The 20,725-nt window shown below is 26.9% G+C and overlaps 1 protein-coding gene across 1 annotated transcript; it reads left to right on the top strand.

Moving 5' to 3' along the window:
- Window positions 1–2,448: 2,448 nt before the first annotated feature.
- On the top strand, window positions 2,449–20,346 carry nb012 (nematoblast-specific protein nb012a). The gene is given in 7 exon segments (NM_001280957.1): window positions 2,449–2,626; window positions 2,776–2,820; window positions 14,860–14,970; window positions 15,107–15,505; window positions 19,515–19,829; window positions 19,963–20,049; window positions 20,130–20,346. Coding segments are annotated over 6 exon segments (1,071 nt in total). The 5' UTR covers window positions 2,449–2,626; window positions 2,776–2,780; the 3' UTR covers window positions 20,249–20,346.
- Window positions 20,347–20,725: the final 379 nt, after the last annotated feature.

The following is a 20,725-nucleotide window of genomic DNA, read 5'->3' as shown; positions in this document are numbered from 1 at the left end:
TTATTACATAAGATGTAAATTATAACTATGAATGACTAAGAATACAAATAATTTGTGAAAGAAATAAAACATTGTCAAGAATACATCTATTTTCTCCAAGTTGTTCAATCAAACCGTTTTCAGATTTTATTAGAAATATAGTTGTTAGAGTAATATTTACGCATTTTGGAGAAGTAAATGTGAATTGACTCACGGCAAACTTCCATAAACAAAGTCTTTTTATACTATGCTTTTTAAATATATTATTCTGCCAGTCAATAACAAATCTACTAAAGTTGCTGAAAATTCAGTATATAATAATTTTAAAAACAATTATTTAGAAACATCTTCTGAGACAGTATGAGAATTATTAAGGACAAACGTAATGACCACTTTCTATTTACATCAAAATAAATATTATTATTTATTTTAATGTAAATAGGAAAGCGTAATCGATGTAATATCAAAAATTTATTTTAATAAATAAAAAGTTTGTTAAAATAAGGTGTTTTAAAATAACTCAATTACTTTATTTTTAAATCAACTTAATTTATTATTATTAATTTAGTTTGTTATTTTTATTAATTTGAGAAGACTTTGTCTATCAAAATTAAATACTAATAAATGATATTTTGCACAAATTAAACAAAGAGAAATGAAACCAGGGTCGAATATATTCTAGTAGGGGTCATGTGCCGTATGGATGTGAAGTGCCCTTCCGCCCTCTTCCATAACATGCGTAATGATATGTGACCCCAGGGAAGTTTTTTTCTCAAAAAGTTTCTTTTTCTTTTTTTCAAAGACAAAAACCTTTTTCCAATGTTATTAAAGACAAAATACTTGCTCATGCTGGCGAAGAACTTGAAAGTTTTACAAGTTCTAAAATTTGCCGTTTGCTGAACAAATTATTCTGTCCTTTTCTGTAAAAGATGTTAGATTATGGTCTAACAAGATTGTCGACAATAAAAAGTATTCCTGGTATGTCAATTTTCGTTTTTTTAATTTAAAGTTCAGACGTTGATTTCAAATTATATCAACAATATATGCATGTTAACATATTTTTAGTGAAAATAAAACTTCTATGAGAGTGACGACCTACAACTTCATTTCCAGACTAAAATTACTGGAAAGAAGTATTGAAACGTCTTTTACTAGTTACTATAACGTTATCGGAATATGGTTTATCTTCTCGCAGAACAAAGGACCATTTCTGTGTTTCAGATTACAAGAATCATTAAAAACTGTGATGCAGTTTAACCCGTTTTTGAAAAATCACTATTAATTTTGCAGATATGGCAAATAGGATGCTCCTATGGTAGTAATAATTCAGCCGTAAATTTACTAGTAAATACATTAAGTTATCCTTTACCAGTTTTACAGAACTCAACCCTTGTGTAAATCTATAAAACTACAAAGTTAAAGCTTTGTGGTTTTATAAACTTAAATAAAAATGCGTAAACAAAGCTTATAATTTTAGGAGTATCTCAAGGTAATTTGTTAACCTAAAAACATATGGCTTAGGTTTTATAACACTCTTCTTGGAATTGCTTTGCTGTAAATGATTAAAAAAATTTTTTAATATTAAACAGACTTTGTTTGAATAAAAATCACGCAGAGATATTTCCCTTAAAATCCTAAAGTCTCTAATAATTGGAGAAAAAAGCCGTTTTAAAGTTTTTAAATAATTTTTAAACTAATTGTTTTTGTTTTATTTTAAACTTTAAAAATATTTATTAAATCCCGTTTCTTTCTTTTCAACGAGTTACAAGTTTATTTGGCGTTTTTTCTGTTTTAATATGCCTTGTGTTAAAACAAGCCCTCTCTGCTCATAATTTTGTAAGTGTTCTTGAAGCGTTCTAGTTTTTGATCAATAATTTATAAAGACAACGTGACTAAAATATTTGACTAAATCTTTCTTGCTAAGTCTGCATTTAATTCATTGCTAACTAAATTTAACACTTTCCAAAACTAAAAAATCTACATTTTTAATATTAAATCTTTATTTTTAATTTAATTTCAATTTTTTAAGTATTGTTTGATACTTTGGGTAAAAATATCAGGTATATTACTTCCAACGTAAATAACGTCAGCTATATTACCCATGAGGTAAATACCATCAGGAATATTTCCTATGCGCTAAATAATATCAGATATATTACCTCAGCTAATATGCATCTTTTCAAGGAATGCGAGTTCATTTATTCAATGCTTTTAGCATAAAATGCTTTCTTGCAACATGTCGTTTTAGTTTCAAAATGGCGTGTAGTAAGTCAAGGTTTAACCTCTCAAATAAAAATGATATTTAAAAAGTTATGATTTAGGTAAAGGAGAAAATTGTTTTGGTGTTGAAATTAAACAATGATAAACAATGTTTAAGATAGTTATAATTAACTGTCTGTTTGAAGAAATAATAAGTGAAATATCTTTGCTGCAGCTTAAATTTGTTTGTTTTAGAACGCTTCAAACTAACTTAAGCGTGAAAGCAAACGGCGCAGCACATTAAAGAAGTGCACTCAACCATTTGATTGGTCAATGACCACATTTAATCATTCAAAAAGTAACAACTTTCTGCATTAACTTGCAATTTGGAGCTAACTTAATCGAAAAAAAAAATTAATAGAAATTTATAGGCCGCAATAAATTTTAGGTAAACAATCAATTATCGTAAGAGTTTTTTGTAATTTGTTTAATTGTAAAATAAATAATTAAAAAAAAAATTGAAAACTGCACAAATTATAATTAACGTGATGCATTTTTTTTTTTTTTTTTTTGTTAAATTTTTTAACTTTGTTTTAGGAGGAATGAGGCTTATATGGTTTGTCGCCTTGTGCCTACTGACAGGTAAATTTACAAAGCAATTTTATTTCTGGGAAAATTTAACATGTTCATACGGTTAAATTATTTTGACTAGAAAGATAGCAGAGAGTATATTTATTCAGTTTAAAAGAAATGTTTATTGTAGACAGTTTTTTTTAAAAAAAAGTGCGCGGTGTTCTTTTTCTCATCGTATTTTCACGTCTAAACACCCGGCGCATTGAAATGTGAGGTCAAACAAATCAGTTTTAAAGATATATAAGGGAGTTTATTCGTGTAAATACGCAAGGTGGATGGATAAATACGTTCAGAAGATATAAAGAAATGGTTCTCTTCAGTTATCGGTGAGTGGATCGTTAATCGGCTTTTAAAAGATTTTCGAACGTATTTTCACGAATAAACATCCTGCGACTTCGATCCTGTTTTTGGTGATATTGAACATTAAAATGCGCGGTACGTTTATTCGTGGAAATATGTTCCGTGATTTATTCATTCTTATTAGAGTAATTTATTCAGGTGTTTATTAGTTATTTTAATTAATAAAGTATATATATAAAACAATTAGCTAATTAACTTATACTTGGTTTTATCAAGTAGATTTGTATGAGTCAAAAAAAGATACAAATGCTGAGAAGAGAAACAGAATTGAAGACATTCCTGAGCTTGTAGCTGTTGCATCTGATGATAAGGAGGATGAGTTTGATGTGGAAGATGAACCAAGTAAGAATCTTTTTCCTATCATTAACTTAACGAAAATTAAAAATGACCAAAAAGACATTAAGAAACCATAGGCGTAACAAGTTGCTGCGTTTGAGCTATGACTGATTCCCGGGTACTAAAAGTAGACTAAATAATAAAAAAAATCCTAAAAGAGATTAATAGGACCAATCGATAGAGACTAAATAAGTACCTACATAGAACATCAAGGAGGGGTAACTTTCTGGTTAAATGCTCTTCTGCGGAGCTTTGTGATAAGACCGTTAAGACTTTTTGAAGCACCTAAGTAACTAAGAAAAAAAATATATTTATATTTCAATTTTCCGAGGACCTAGCGGAGAATTAAGTTAAAAGATATAATTTAATAAAATAGATAATTAATTTTTCAAAATATAAATTAACTTTATGTTTTTATTTATATCAATTATATTATTAAATCATAGGCTATAGATTATTCTGGAAGTTATTCAATTTTAAGCTCCTTGATTATCTGGGACCTATAAGTCCTTAATATAGCCCTGATTGTACATTTTTCTTTTATTGTTAGAAACTAACAAAGTTGTTATTGATTACCTAATTAATGGGTTCGTTTAAAATTAAAATTTTGGATTCTACAAATCTTTGTAAAGCTACCAAAAAACTTTAATCAATAAAATTTTATTTTTATATTTCTATTCAACAATATTGAGCATTTGCAACATAGTTGTATGATGATTTACTTAACAATATGTTCGTATTAACTTAACAATATGTTCGTATTAACTTAACAATATTTTCGTATTAACTTATAATTACACAAAGTGTAACTTTGATCTCTGAACATATTTAAACATTTATGCATTAGCTAGGGTATCTCTATTTTTAAAGATAAACATCAAAGCAGTGGCGTAACTTAATTATCTGGGCCTCTATTAGATTTTAAAAACGTGTAGTTATGTTTTTCCCAACAGAACAACTACCCAGCGACGACCAACGGACATCCCCCGGACAATGCATGCCCACTGGGTAGACAGATAATAAATAAAAGAGTATCCAATAAAATCCAATGTATATATAATCGTAACAATTTTTAACAAACGTTTTTATACTATTTGCATTTACTGTTATTTATGAATAAGAACAAAATTTCCTTTTAATAAGTGTTTTTTTTTTTTCATTATAATGTCTACCAAACGTAAAACTGGGTACAAATTATGACAAATCGTTTAAGGTATACTTATTAATTAAATAAGTGGTCTAAGTAGCAACTCAAATTGGGCCTCACGCCTGGCCTGGTCTGGATCTGGCCCGGTATATACAATAATCATATGATTACTAATAATAATTAGAGTTATTCTCTAATTCTCTGGGTCAATAATTATAATTAGAGTTTAACTCTAATTCTCTGGGTCAAGTTTAACTCTAAATAATTACATTTCCTCATAACAGGCTTTTATATTAAAATAGCTTAAAGCCTCATCGCTCATAACTACTTCACCGGAACTAATTGTTGTACATAAGATTAATACTTTATTATTAACAAATTCAACATCCATAAAATATACATATTATGGATTTGTTAAGACTTAAATAAAAAATCAGCAACTTTCCATACTTCCTGGAGTAAAGTGGATTTATCATAACCTATGATGAAGATTTAAGTATACAGCAAAAATAAATACATAGTTTAAAGAAAAATGATTATAGTGTTACATTGTTTAAAAAATTAAAAAACTCTACTTTCTTATAGTCATCAAGTTAATGTAAGAGTTGAAACAGCAATTTTGTTGTCACTATTTCAAGAATAAAAATAAGAGGTAGGCGGGTAAATGTTAACATGCTAAACATTTTAAAGTCTCAAATGGCCAGAAAAAACCATATAACTGTAGGTAATAAAGCACTTATAGTAGGAGAGCAGAATTTGGATTAGAGATTTGAAACTTGTTTTTCACTTTGACTCAAAGCTGGTCAAACAGTACAGGATGGAGGTAAAGATCTCTTGAAACAAAAAAACGTTGGCTTTTTTTGTTTCATAAAAATTTTTAATCTAAGATTAAAAATGGTGTAAATACACTAAGTAACATTTAAAATTTGGATTTGAACTGATCTGAGTTTGCTCCTGGAACCCTTTTTTATAATCTTACAACCAAAACAAGGAAGTTCTGCAAAATATCTCTTGAAACAAATATTTTTGACACAAGTATTTACAAGTATTTTTGTCAACAAGTTGCTTTTTACCAGATTTGCCAAACTTCAGGTTTCTAGAACCTGGTGCACAACATAAAGTAAAGTTAATGGCTCACACTTATTGTATTTGTTAGCAACGCAAATGGCTAGAAATTAAAACAAGCACCTCAATGTCATTGAGTTTAGATACTACAAGATGCATCAAATTATAAGTAATCTTTTACTTTTTTTTTTCTTCCTAAAAAGTCCACTTTCTTAGGTTCCAGCCAATTATCTTAGAGCATTTAAGATATCATCACAGTTCATGATAGATCTACGTCTTAATAAACTATAACTATGTAAAAATTGGTCCAATTTTATTATTCTCAAACACACTTTTAATTCCACCATTTTTTTTCATTCCACAGTTATCTTTGTTTTCTGCTTTGCTTTCATGTTATCTTTGCTTTGGGTGACCAAAGTATGGAGGAGTAAATGAGGATGGAAATGTCTTGTACAACTGGTGAAGTACAATATTCTAGAGATGATTTCTTTTGAAAAAGAACAACCAGAGTCATCTTGAAAAATCAGAATTATCTGAGTTTGTCTTTCAGGAGTCTTTCCTGAGGAGTTTGTTGTTCAGGAGTCTCTTTTTTTATCATGATAATCATAGATAACTTTCTCTCTTGAAAGAAAAAAATCTCCTAAACTTTATCTCCTGTAAAACTTGGAAAAAATATTAAAAACAGTTATTTTAAGAAATTCTTGTCCAGTGAGGATCAAATAGCAACTATTAATGACAGGGCTGAAAAACACCATCAAATAAGTGTAGGATTTCATAGGCAGGACACTTTCGGAAAACTGTCTACAAAACACAATGATAGTGGTTTAAGACAACTTGTGGAAGGTGTCTAAACATGTCAATAAACAAAATTTGAACAAGGTTCAAACTAAAATGTATTTTTCTCAATATTTCTTTATTTTAAAATGCATTTATTCCAACATTTACCAAGTAAACCTTGCTTTAATTATAATCCATTACATTTTTAAAAACATTTGAAAACAATGTAGTTGTAATAAAAAATGTAAAACTCGTAAAATTTTATCAAAATTACAGCAAATAAGCAACCATTTTGTCAGATTTAGGACAATGCACTTTAATTTAATTTGATCGTTTAATAAAAATATTGAACAATAGCCTATATTTTTTAGAAAATAATCAAAAGTTTAAAAATTTTTTCCGGGACACCCTACATACCATGTCAAGATAACATTCCATAAAAGAATGATATCGTATAGAAAATGACACGCCATTTGCATCTAAAATGTTTTTGAAATCGGAACATACAATGCAAGAAACACAGTGTAATTTTTGTTTTGACCTGCACATCCATCTCAATAGAGCTGTAATTCAGAAACTGAGTCAAAAAGTTGGTTAAAAGTAAATTAGTAAAGCATAGAGAAAACAACGCAGACTCAGAGCCGTCCCGAGAAAGGGCGGCGTGGAGGAGTGTTTAGCCCTCCTTCGAATTTTATTAGTCGGCAAATTGGTTACTGGAGTCGACAAAATTGGATCTATAGTTGGCAGTCGGCAAATGTCGGCCAACGAGGACCTTATTTTTTTTTTTTCGGTTAAAGTTAGTTGGCAAAAAATTTTTTTGGGCTTTAGTCGGCAAAAAACAGAGACGTCACCCCCATTAAAATCTATACCGGACGGCCCTGCGCCGTATTGTATCATTTGGCCCTGATACGGATCGATTTTTGTCTTTTAAAATCTTAAAATCTTCCTTTTTAATAGTTTTTTGATAAAAATAAAGAGAATCTTTTCTAATTGTGTTTTAATTAATTTTTTGGTTTATTATGATAAATCAGGTTATGATAATAATGGTGATTTTTCCAATTTTTTGGTTTAAAATTTTTGCTTTATTATTTTTTTTCTTTTCTTTTGCTTTATTTAAAATTTTTACTTTATTTAACTAATCTGCGGGGTTTAGTAATCACGTGGTTACGCCTAAAACTACAGACTAAGTTCATTCAATCAAAACAAATGCCACTTTGAAAAAAAGCATAAATAGTGTAAAGTTCCATTAAAACAGATTCAACATATTTATCTATCTTGAATATATAAATATTTTATATGTATAATTCTATTTTATTAAAATAAGTTATTAAATCATTAAGAAATACTTTAATTCGATTTCTTCATCAAGGTACTATAAGGTGCTTCACCTAGCTTTCTATTATATTTTAAACGCAGGTTCTTTAATATAACAAGCACCTTTTTTTTATACTATAAGAAATAAAAGCGTTTGTTATGTTGTTTTAAAATACAGCAATTTCAGTTGTTACTTTTGAGTTATACATCAATTGTAATTTTTGATCCAATCTTTTGACTGTCTTAGATATTATATATCCTTTCTGAGTGTACTTCTTTTTTTAAACTCCTAGTAGTTTTAAAATGGAAAAGCAGATTGTTTGTATAAAGACATGTTTTAAAACGTTTTAGTCTATGACATAGACTCACTATTACATAGATCATTATACATTAGTAAATAGATTATTAGTACATAGACATTAGTACATAGATCATTAATACATAGACTATTAATAGAGTATTAATGGTCTTCTCATCCAGTTGTGTGAAAATCTTTTCTTAACTCCTCAACAAATCAGTTGCATATAATTGTGATTAAACTGATGTTTTTTTTGTCTCTCTACCAAAAAGTGCATCTTTTTAATTTCCTGAGTTCATGCAAGCATATATTTCTTCTTGTCAGTTTTAACTCAAACCTTACTCTTACCAACTAACTAAGTTTTCAAACTAACAGTTTTTACTTCATACATTTTTCGCAACTGGTATTTCTATTCATATTTGTCTTTTTCAAAAGAACACAAGAACGTCTCTGAAGAAAAAGCATCTTTTTATCATTGTAAGAAATTCATGCATCAATTTATTGACTGTTGATACGATCCATTATTCTCAAGTAACTAAACCTTAGAATCTTAGAAGTTATGTTCTAATGATGTTTGGAAAGTTTTCAACAATGTCATTAATAATAGCATGACCGCACTTTTCCTTTATCTATTTCTTCCACAATCTAATGACCACACTTCCTGTCATCGAAGTGAAATTAGTTTGTCCACTGTTAGACATCTAAATCACTGCTGCTTCCATCACTGTTATTTCTCACTTTAACTCCTCTACAACTTGTGGTCTAAACATTGTGACTGAGAGTCATACCATGACTCACAGTCACACATAATACATCAATATACACATAAAGATGGAAAATAAACTTTATGCTAATTTAAAAAATATTTTATTTCTTCAATAATTTCTTGAAGGCAGCAAGAAATTTTGTTATGCTTAGATTCACATCATAGCAACCAAAAATGTTGAAATTTTACTAAATTTGATCAAATTTAGTCAAAATTGTTTGCATTGACTTGAATATGCCCTTACACCATACACCTTACACTATACACCTTACACCATCTATATTAATTGTCAAACTCTAAAGTTTTCTGTATACTGTTTTTAATCAAGTAAATACTGTAATTAAAGCTCTTAGATTTGAAATCACCAACAGCTTTTTAAATAATATTCACTAAACATGTTTTTTTTTTCTATAATCTCTTGGTAAACATCTAAGTAAAATAAAAGCTTATTTAATGGAGCTGTTTTAATGTTACAATTGAAGGACTACTAGAAAAAGTTGTTACATCTTGATTATCAAAAGTTATATCTATGTTTTTATTCATTTGTTTTTCTATGGTTTAAATTTTCTTTATTGAAGGAATCTTTATCAAAGGGTACACTTTCATCTTCATTTAATAAAAAAAAATTTAAATAAAGATTATTTATGCTGTCTAAGTCAGAGAAATACTTTATCAAATTTGGCTTAGACGATATAATTGTTTTAGATAATTATTTTAAATTATGCTATTTTATTCTGAATGATTTTTTAAGTGTAATCTTTTTAACCGACAAACTTATATCCCCTATCATTGATGGATTTAATGATTGTCAGGTTTAATTAGTTTAATTAAAATTAACATTCTTAATAATATATATAATATACCTAATATATATATATAACTACTATAACAACTACTATATTATGCTAATAATTTATTTACTTTTTTAGAGAGGCTAGTTTGCTATCTCAACTTTGAAACCAAGCCAGATGCAAAGGATAAAAGAGGAACCATCAAGATAATAAATGATAAATCAGGTTATGACAATAATGGTGATTTTTCCACTGGAGGAGAAATTTTAAAGTTTAGTGAGAAAGATTTTACATGTAATCAAGTAGCAAGGTTATGGCAAAGTGATATATTATTTAAGGGAGATTTGTTCCAGGCTAAACCAAGAAAAGCAATTACAATTGCAGCTTGGATAAAATTAGAAGAAAAACCTGGGCAACATTCTATTTTTGATACAATTGGAACAAAACATCAGCAAGGTCTGTTTCATTTTGAAGTTAATGATGGTGTTTTGAGATGGTTTCACAGAAATGATTGCAAAAATACAGTCTTTGAAACAATGGCACATTCTGTACCTAAAGGTATGGAAAACCTTGTTAGTGTTTTTTATTTATATATAAATGCATTTATATATATATAACATATATATAATATATATATATATAATATATATATATATATATATATATATATATATATATATATATATATATATATATATATATATATATATATATATATATATATATATATATATATATAATATATATATATATATATATATATATATATATATATATATATATATATATATATATATATATAATATATATATAATATATATATATATATATATATATATGTAATATATATATATATATATTTATATATATATATAATATATATATATATATATATATATATATATATATATATATATATATATATATATATATATATATATATATATGTATATATATATATATATATATGTACCATGGCTGTTTCAAGGTAGACATACGCATTCTTGTTATTTTTTCAAATTATTAGCTTAAGGAGTGTTACTAAAACTTTAATAACTTTTTAAATATTATAGATAACTTTGTTTTGTAAAAAGAATCTAAACACCAATAAAATAATTTATTTTTTAACATTTAATAATATATCAAAACTTTCTTTGATTTTTAATTAAATGCGCAGAAATAATGAACTTAGCTGATTTTGAAAATCTGTTACTTTTTAGCAAAAATAATCAAAAAAAAAAATTTCTGTTGATTAATATGTATTATGATTATTCTTAGAACATTTTTAAAGCAGAAAAACTTTACTTAAATCTAATGTGAACCGATACAAGGATTATTAAAGTCAGACAACAAAATCGCAAACTATTACATACAATTTTTTTTTAAAAAAATAAGGAGGAGGGGGAAGGGTTAAGTGGAAATTAAATGCATTATCAAAGTTAAAGATATATTTAACAAATATTGAAAGTTCACGAAGAGAATTTCACAAAACTAATAAGGTTGATTACATACAAAAATAAGGCTAAAGTGTGATTTGGAAACGCATTTAAAATTACGTAACTTACATCATAGCTTCAAAATAATAACAAAAAGTTTAAAAAAAATATTTGATAACATAGCAGAAGGTACAGAGAATAATTTTTTGATTTTTAGATGCGTAAAAGATTGAAGTTTTAATAACTTAAGTTACTCATCAAAAATTTTGTGTTTTTCATTTATAAATGATAAAACTGAATATATAAATGCCTTAAAAAGTAACTTTTTGTAATAAAATCAGTAACTTAAGATTATGATATAACAGACAATTGATATGTGTTGGCCCAAGACATGCATATATATACAGTGGCGGATCCAGCATTTTTTAATCTTTAAGATAGCTAACTTCCATACATGGAGTTAACTCCAAACATTTTTATGTTTATACTTATATCAAATAATGAGGGTTTGCAAAAAATTGCGGTGATTAGAGGCTGGGAACAAAAAAGCCCCAAAATTTTTGCTACACCTGCCCCAAACGTGAGAGCAACAAGTTGATGAAATATATTTTGTATTATTCTCAACTAGACTTATATTCATCGATAGTTTTTAAGTTTCATAGTATTATCTCTCAGCGTACAAAAATTATGACCATATAAAAATTACAACCCCCTCAAATTGAGGGGGGTTTGAACTTTATATGGTCATAATTTTTGAACGCTTAGAGATAATACTATGAAACTTAAAAATTATCGATGAATATAAGTCTAGTTGAAAATAATACAAAAAATATTTCATCAGCTTGGGGCAGGTGTTGCAAAAATTTTGGGGCTTTTTTGTTCCCAGCCTCCAATCATCGCAATTTTTTGCAAACCCTCATTATTTGACATAAGTATAAACATGTAAATGTTTGGAGTTAGCTTCATGTCTGGAAGTTACCTATCTCAAAGATCAAAAGATGCTGGATCCGCCACTGATATATATATATATATATATATATATATATGTATGTATATATATATATATATATATATATATATATATATATATATATATATATATATATATATATATATGTATGTATATATATATATTATATATATATATGTATGTGTATATATATATTATATATATATATATATATATATATATATATATATATATATGCATGTAAAATAATTATTATTTTTGAAATTTTTCTTTAATTTTACTTTATTTAAGACTAATGTTAACCTAATTTTGAAGAAAATTTTTTTTTAAGATGTTTGGCTTTTTGTTAATTTTGATATTAGCTCATTTCTTTAGTAGTTTTAAAGATAGTGTAATTATTTTTCAGTCAATTAATACATCTGCAATTTTAGAACACCACACAATAACATATCTAAAACTATTAAATAAGATGAATGATCTAATATGGAAAAAAAATTTGTAATTTGCAACTTTAAATTTATCTGAGAAAACACAGCATAGTGATTTTTTATATGCAATATTTTTTGTAGCTACCATTGTTTTGTATAGTCTAAAAAAAACAACAACTGATAAATAAAATAATAAATGATAAAAAAATAAATAAATAAGTGCATAAAAATGTTTCAATTTAATTGTATGCATGTGTATTTTATGTTTAATTAGTACAATATAATTTTTATAGATAAATGGACACATGTTGCAGGAACATATGATTCCAAGACAAAACAAGCTAAGGCATATATTAATGGAAATTTGAGAAATATGTCCATTGGTGATGGTGAGCTATCTAGAGATTGGGCATGTAGAGCTGGTATTGGAAATCACATGAAACACCGTCCTTTAAGGGGGTCTATCGATGAATTTAGAATATACAATTATGCACTCCGCATGGATGAAATCAAAGCACTAGTAGGAGCATGCAGAGGTGCAGATTCACCCGATGTTAGATCTGAAACTACTGAACCAGATGGTGATAATAAACAGCCAGATAACATCAAGAAAGGTAAGTCTTTTTCATACAACTATCAATAACCATATTTTTATAAATTAAATTTAAAAAAATGTTTAACCATTCTATTTTGTAGTTGATGAGAAAAAAAGAAAGAAGCGTGCTGCAAAGAAAAGTGAGAACAGCAAAAAAAGACAAGAAGTGACAACAAAATTATCTTGCATCAAGAAAAGAAGCATTTTCCTAAACTTTTAGTTCAAAACTCAAACTTAATACTTGATCAAAGTTGTTGAGAGTTCATGTAAAAACATGCAGTTAAAGAAGACATCTCTTAATTATCACTCATTTAAACATGATCGATTAATAGCTACCATTTTAAAATGATTTCAAGACATTCTTTTAGTTTTTTAAAGAATTAAAAAAGCATAAAATATTTTTTTAAAAGAATGTGTATTCATGTATTATAATACTATATAAAAATACATTAAAATCTTATTGAGCAATACAGATTTTTAAGTTTTGCCTTTTTTTTTTTTTGATTTTTGTGTTTTAATAAAAGTTTAATTTGAACATCTGGAAATCTTTTGTTGTGGAATTTTTTCCTAAAAAAAATTTCAAAAATTTTTTAATTTTATTTTATTTACGTATTTTTTATTAAAGTTCCGTTAACTTTTCACAATTCTAAAAAACTTATGTAAATCTTCCACTTCTAAATGTATATACAAGATTACAAATAACTTTTTTTGTATTTTCAATTTCATTGTTACTGTTTTTATTTTCTGTTTGCTATTTTTATGGTTTTAATTTTTTAGAAGTTAAATTTATTTAGTTTATTTAATAGTCAGCCAATTTAGTAATGTTTTTTTTTTTTTTAATGAAATGAGTATTAGCTTTGTTAGTTGTTTGAAATTAAATTGAATGTAGTTTTGGCTGTTGGTTGTAAAGTGTAGTATCAGGGAATTATGGGATATTTTTGTTTTAGATATTTTATGATACAAAAGTTTAGTTATATAAGGGAATAAACATTTACATTTTGAAATAGATTTTCAAAATAAATGAATTTTGAAATAAATGAATAAATAATGAGGATGTTGTACATTTAATAGGTTGCTTTTTTTTAGTTTTTTTACTAATTTTAGGTATCTGTCAATTTTTTCTTTGAGGTTAAAAAATATAGCTAAAAATAAATTCATTTTAAATATATATAAAATATATATATCAGGGATGCGTAGTCCCAGAAGGACTCCGACTTTATAACTTTATTTTTTTTTATGGTCTCTGGTGTCTAGAAGCTCTAAACATGTTGGTTGATTAATGATCTACTATAAGAAAAAAAGTTATGATATTTAATGACTAGGAACTTATTGTTTTTAATCCCAAAGTCTTGGAGTCCTGGAGACCTTGCCGTTATTATACCTAAGGAAAGGGTTCAAAAATTGATTGTTCTTCTGACCTATAAGTCTTGATTTTTTCCCCATTAGTAGCCCATACGCTTTTTATATTTTTAAAGCTCCTGAATACCAAAAACTTAAAAGAACTAATCTTTTTGTGGCTTGCAAATCTGGAGTCCATTTTGGGACTCCACATCCCTGATATATATGTATATATTATATATATACATATATATATATATATATATATATATATATATATATATATATATATATATATATATATATATATATATATATATATATATATATATATTATATACTCAAAATTTAAAAGTTTGAAGAATTATGAGTAAATTAATTTTATTATCTTAAAGTTTTATTTTTTTATAAAATTTGTGTGATCCAGGTCCTATATCCACCAAATCTAAGAAGCAAAATTTGGAAAAAAGAGATCAAACTGGTTGTGTAGCTAACTGTGATGAACCACCTCAAGATGACGATGAAGAAGATGAACCTAGTAAGATAAATAGTTCAATTTTAAACTTATACTTTCTGAATCAAATTACTAAGTATGCCTTATAGTTAGGTTTGACACATAGTTAGATATGTTTTATATATCTTCTGCACTTAACTGTGTCTAATTTAAATTTTAGAAAGGTTAGTTGTCTACTTTAATTTCGAAAAAGTGATGAAACATGGGCGAATTGCAGATAAATCTGGTTATGAAAATAGTGGTACAATGGGTCAAGGTGGTGAAATACTCAAGTTTAGTGACAAAGAGTACACATGTAACCAAGCTGCTCGATTGTACGATCATGACATATACTTAAGGGGTGATACTTTTCAGGCAAAACCAAAATCAGCTATTACTATAGCTGCCTGGATTAAATTGGAGGAAAAAAATGGCCAGCATTCAATATTTGATACAGTTGGAGCTTCACATGCCCAAGGGCAGTTTCACTTTGAAGTGAATGATGGAGTTGTACGTTGGTTTCATCGTAACGAATGCCAAGAAGTTGTATTTGAGACTATGGCACACTTTGTACCTAAAGGTTGGTTTCTTGGTTATTATTGTTTACTTAATTTTTGTTCTCTTTGTTACTTATGATCATTATCACTTTTTATATTTCAGTAAATATATACCAGTTTTAGAAATTATCCAAGAAATAAATTTAAGTTTTGAATTTTTAAAAAAATTTTAAAGTTTTTACGAATTGTTGAACTTTAAATAAAATTTTAGTTTTTTAAATTTTATTTTTAATTCATTATTCTGTTTTAGAAGTTGGTTTACTTTTCGATTTCTTTTTATTTATTTACTTAATAGTCATATTCATTTTCTGACTTAGTATTGAAAAGGTTTTTGTTTTTTTTCTGTTTTCAAAGTTTTAAACACAAAATATGCTAAAACATTATTTTTAAAAACATATTTCTTTCTGAATTTTCAGGATACTCAAGCAACAACAAACAATGCATCTTTTCATTTTCTAACAGACCAAAACTTGAATCAACTTTGGATATGATTTTTTAATCGTTCAGATTGGACTCCAACAAAACATTCTGTTTTATGTTATCTTCATTTTGAAGATAAATATATAATTAGAGGTGATAAATGCGCCCTGAATTGGCTTTAAAAACCTATTCCTTTTAAGTATTCTTGTGAACTTATTTAAAAATAAAAATCATCTTTACCAGTTTTAAAAACTTCTTGAAGGCTTCTTAAATTGAGAATATTCCAAAAAGATCAGTTAAGAATATTTAAGGAAAATGATACAATTACAAAACAATTACAATTACAAAACAATTACAATTACAAATTTACATAATTTGAATGAAGCAGTAGCACCACCAGGGTTTCAATTTAAATGATTTGAAAAAGGTGTTGTATTTTATAATATAGTATTTAATGAACAGACATATTTTTCAACTATATTAGAATCAATAACAGTTGATGCAGAGGAGAATATGTTGATGTACTTGAGGAGAGTATGTTGGTGCTGAAGGTAACTTGTACAAAAGAATTGTTGCATTCATGATAATAGGACTAAAAAAATCTATTTCTTTTATTGTTCAAGCGATTCCAGAATTCATATTCTCTGGATAGTGGCTATCACAAAAAATAGCTGACAACCTTAAAAATCTAGTAGGTGCTGGGTTCACTGTGCATGGTATAGTGACAGACAATCATTCCACTAATGTTAATGCATTTCATCATTAGTTACAATGTTTAAGTCTGAATCAAATTTTATTATTCACCCACAGAATCATGAAAAGAAGACATATTTGTTTTATGATTGTGTGCATTTAGTCAAAAACCTTAGAAATAATTTATTTAATGGTAAAAATTTGTTTTTTCAGACTTAAAATACCATAATGCATATATCAATATTGATTTTTCATCAGGATTTATTAGTTGGGATGATTTATTCAAGATTTACCATAATGATAATGATCTGAAAGGTAAACTTAGAAAAGCTCCAAAGCTTAGATATGAGGTATCCTGGAAATAATAAACAAAGTGTGCCACTTTCATTAGCAATTATACATGAAACTACAATTGCAGCTTCAAAAAGCTATTATCCAAATCCAAAAGGTGTTTCAAATTTTTTAACTATTTTTAAACTTGGTGGACAATTGCTAATTTTAAACAAAGGTTTTCACCAAATATTATTGGCAGTGCTATTTTATTAGGAGACTAAAATGATATTTTACAAACCTCTGGCTGATTAGATCAGTCAGTGGTCTCATTCATTGATCTTGAAAATACATTGATCTTGAAAATAATTCTTATCTATCTCTTTTTAATCAGGTGGTGGTCTATTTGTTCCATCCAAACAGCCTGCAGAGTTTGTTTCTAGTGTATTTGCTATTTTGGATTTAATTGAGAATGAAATTTCATCTCTATAAATTCCAGTCATTAAATCATCAACACATCTGTTACATAAATATGCAACAAAAAGCAAATTTGTTGTGAAAATCATGAAAGTTGGGGAATCATGTTTTCAACAAAAATTGTTGTTAATGTGTTTTTTAATAACAAGCAAAAACTATCGAAAGATTTGTTTTCCAATACTAACTTAAAAACATTTAAAAAGAGGCAAAGAAAAAAGTGAAATCAAAATTGCTAATGTCAGTTGCATAGAATTTGTTCATATAGTTTAATAAAGTTTACCTATTATTTCTTTGAGCTACTTCTTCACATTTTTTCCAAAGCGTTAAAATATACATGAATACAGATATATATTATAAATAAATATAATATACATAGATATAAATGTATATTGATTTGAATAATTTCTGTGACAATTCTCCAACAAATATTACACAAATGTCTTTAAATCTTTGATACCTATTTTATCTTTAAAAATGTATACTAAAAACTACTTTTACATTAAAGAACTTTATGTTAAAAATGAAGATTTGAGTTGCTTTTTAAAAATATAATTTTATGCACAGCCATTTTATCAGTAAAAATCTGCCTCTTAATTTCCCCCTCAAAAATGTAAGATATGCGGTCGTGAATATTGTAGGCCATGATTGGACATTAACAAAAAGCAAAAAAAAAAAAAAGTAGATAACAAAGATAAAGAAGCAAGGAAATGTTCGACAGAAGACATTAAAAAAGTTTTAAAGACTTAGTAAATTCTTCTGTCAATTATAATTATTTGCAGTTAAATAACTGAGATTTGTTTGAGTTAAAAATGGATTAACATTTTTCTTTTGGATGACAGCAAAAGTATGGTTATTAGATTCAAGTGATGATGCAAAAAAAGTTCTTTGAGTTTTACCTCATCCTTTGTATAGGTAAGTAGATCAGGTCCATGTATGAAAGATGAAATCTTAGACTTGCCTTTGTTAATGATGTTGTTGAAGATTTTCTGAAAGTCTTTATTTACTTTAAAAAAAACTTTAACAAAACTTTTTAGATAAAAAATATGATTTAATAATCTGAAAATAATGGATCTTAGTTTCAGACAAGCTGTGGCACAAATTAAATTTCTGGCTCAGAACCAGGAGATTAAATGATGGATCTTCAGAAGTTTCAGACAGTACCAGAAAATATTTTGCATTAATTTCTTGCAATGATAAAATGGCGTTTTTTCTCCAAAGAGTTTTTCTCGTGGCAAAGAAATAGTTACAAGTAGAGTTATTGGGTAAAGTGAGGTGTGACCAAGTGAGGTGTGACCAAGTGAGGTGTGACTTTAAACCAACAAGAAGGAGTGGCTGCTTACATCCCTGCCTGAATCCATGAGAGTATAAAGGAGGTGCAATTTTTAGCAGGCAGACAAATGATATCAGCAGAACCCAAGAAGTATCATAATTAAATCATGAAGTAAATTACAAAAAGTAATTCACAAAGACTTTTATGGTAGTAGCAGTCATTAGGTAGTATCAGTTGCCTCATTCCTGTTAATCAGCACAAAGTTGTAAAACAGTTGGAAAGTTAAAATTTGAGTCTACTTCTAATGTGGCCTTCTTATTTTACCCTTACCTTATTTTACTCTTATTTTACCCTCAGTTGATTTTTATGCATTTTTTTTTTTTTTACTAAAAATGTTAAGATGTTAAGTGTTATTTTGAATTATTTTGAATTATTTTGAAAAATGTTAAGTGTTATTTTAAGATTGTGTTATTTTAAGATTGTGTTATTTTGTTATGTGTAAGTTGTCTTAAATGGTTGTCTTAAATCTTTTTCAAATTATGCAAAAATTATTTTTCTTTTTTTAGTGTTTCTTACTTCATTTCTCATCCAGTTTTTTTATTTCTATTTGTTATTATTTCAATCATTTTTATTTGTTATTATTTGTTATGTATTGTTGAGTATTGACGTATTGTTTCAACAATACGTTAATACTCAACAATACATAACAAATAATAACAAATAAAAACAATAACATTTCTTTTCTTTTTTAATAGTTGTTGTGTTGAAAAAATAATAATAAAATAAAATAAACCTTGCATTTATTTTTTTGTTTATATTTTCAATATATATTTATTTAAATTAAAATGATATAAAAGTGTAATTTTTAACATTTAATTTTATAACTTAATGCTATGTTTTAGGCAGATGGACTCATGTTGCTGGCACCTATGATTACAAAACAAAGCAAGCTAAAATATTTATCAATGGTGAGATAAGAAACCAATCAATCGGTGATGGTCAATTGTCACGTGATTGGGGAGTAAGAGCAGGAATAGGAAATCACGAAAAAAATCGAGCACTACGTGGATCAATTGACGAGTTTAGAATATACAATTACGCTCTGAAATCTGATGAAATCAAAGCTTTAGTTAGCGCTTGCAAGGCTAATGGAGGCGACGAAGCAGCAGCAGCGCAACCTCAAAGTCCAGACATCACTACGGACGCCTCTCTGCAAGGTATTCAGTTTTCAAGGGGGAAAAATATCTAAAATCAATTTTTTATGTTAATTTTAAAATAAAAATAAGTTGTTGCTTTTTTTCGTAAGAAAATTATTTATTTTAACTATATTTTTATAATTAAACAACAAAGAACAAGCCGCGAGTAGAACTTCCGACGATAAGCCAAAGGTTGTTGCAACATCAACTGGACCAGCTAGTTCCGATTCGTCATCAAAACGTAATACACTTTAAAAATGACATACTTTTAATGAATTTTTAAAATTTTTTTAATAATTTTTATAAATTTAATGTTTGCAGGTGATGAAAAAGGGGATTCAAAAGAAGTAAATGCCGTTTTGCGCAAGAGGAGAGAAGCTGTGAAAAGGAGTTGTGTCCGAAAAATTCAACAACGTCGAAGTGCTATACTTCATTTTTAATCAAGAAGTACGAAAAGTAGAAGTTATATGACAGAAAGAGGAAAACCTTAAATTTGTAAATACTTTTTTGAATATTCAAAATGCTCGATTATTCAAAATACTCGATTATTCTGTACAGAACAAAATATATTTGGCTCAATGGAATTGTTAAACCGAATGTTTACATTGTTGCCCTAAAGAATATTTATGATTGTATAAATTTTGTTTTTATTATTTGTTGACATTAATGACTAAACTGAAATACAAAGTTTTCTCTACACCATAGGAACTTAAGGAGTGTTCACATGGATTAAAGACATTACCCCTAACCGGGATAAAAAAAATACGGAAATCTCACTGTAGTTAATCATAAATTATTTAACATATTTATTTCGTAAAACGCGCAATATTATAAAACTTTTAATATGCATATAGTAAAAGTTAAAAGTTATCAAATAATTTTTTGTAAATTGAAATTTTTAATTTAAAAATTGACGT

The sequence above is a fragment of the Hydra vulgaris genome, chromosome 12 (genome assembly GCF_038396675.1).
Source record: "Hydra vulgaris chromosome 12, alternate assembly HydraT2T_AEP".
Lineage (NCBI taxonomy): Eukaryota > Metazoa > Cnidaria > Hydrozoa > Anthoathecata > Hydridae > Hydra > Hydra vulgaris.
The sequence above is the reverse complement of the archived record's forward strand: the minus strand, read 5'-3'. Positions and strand labels throughout refer to the sequence as shown.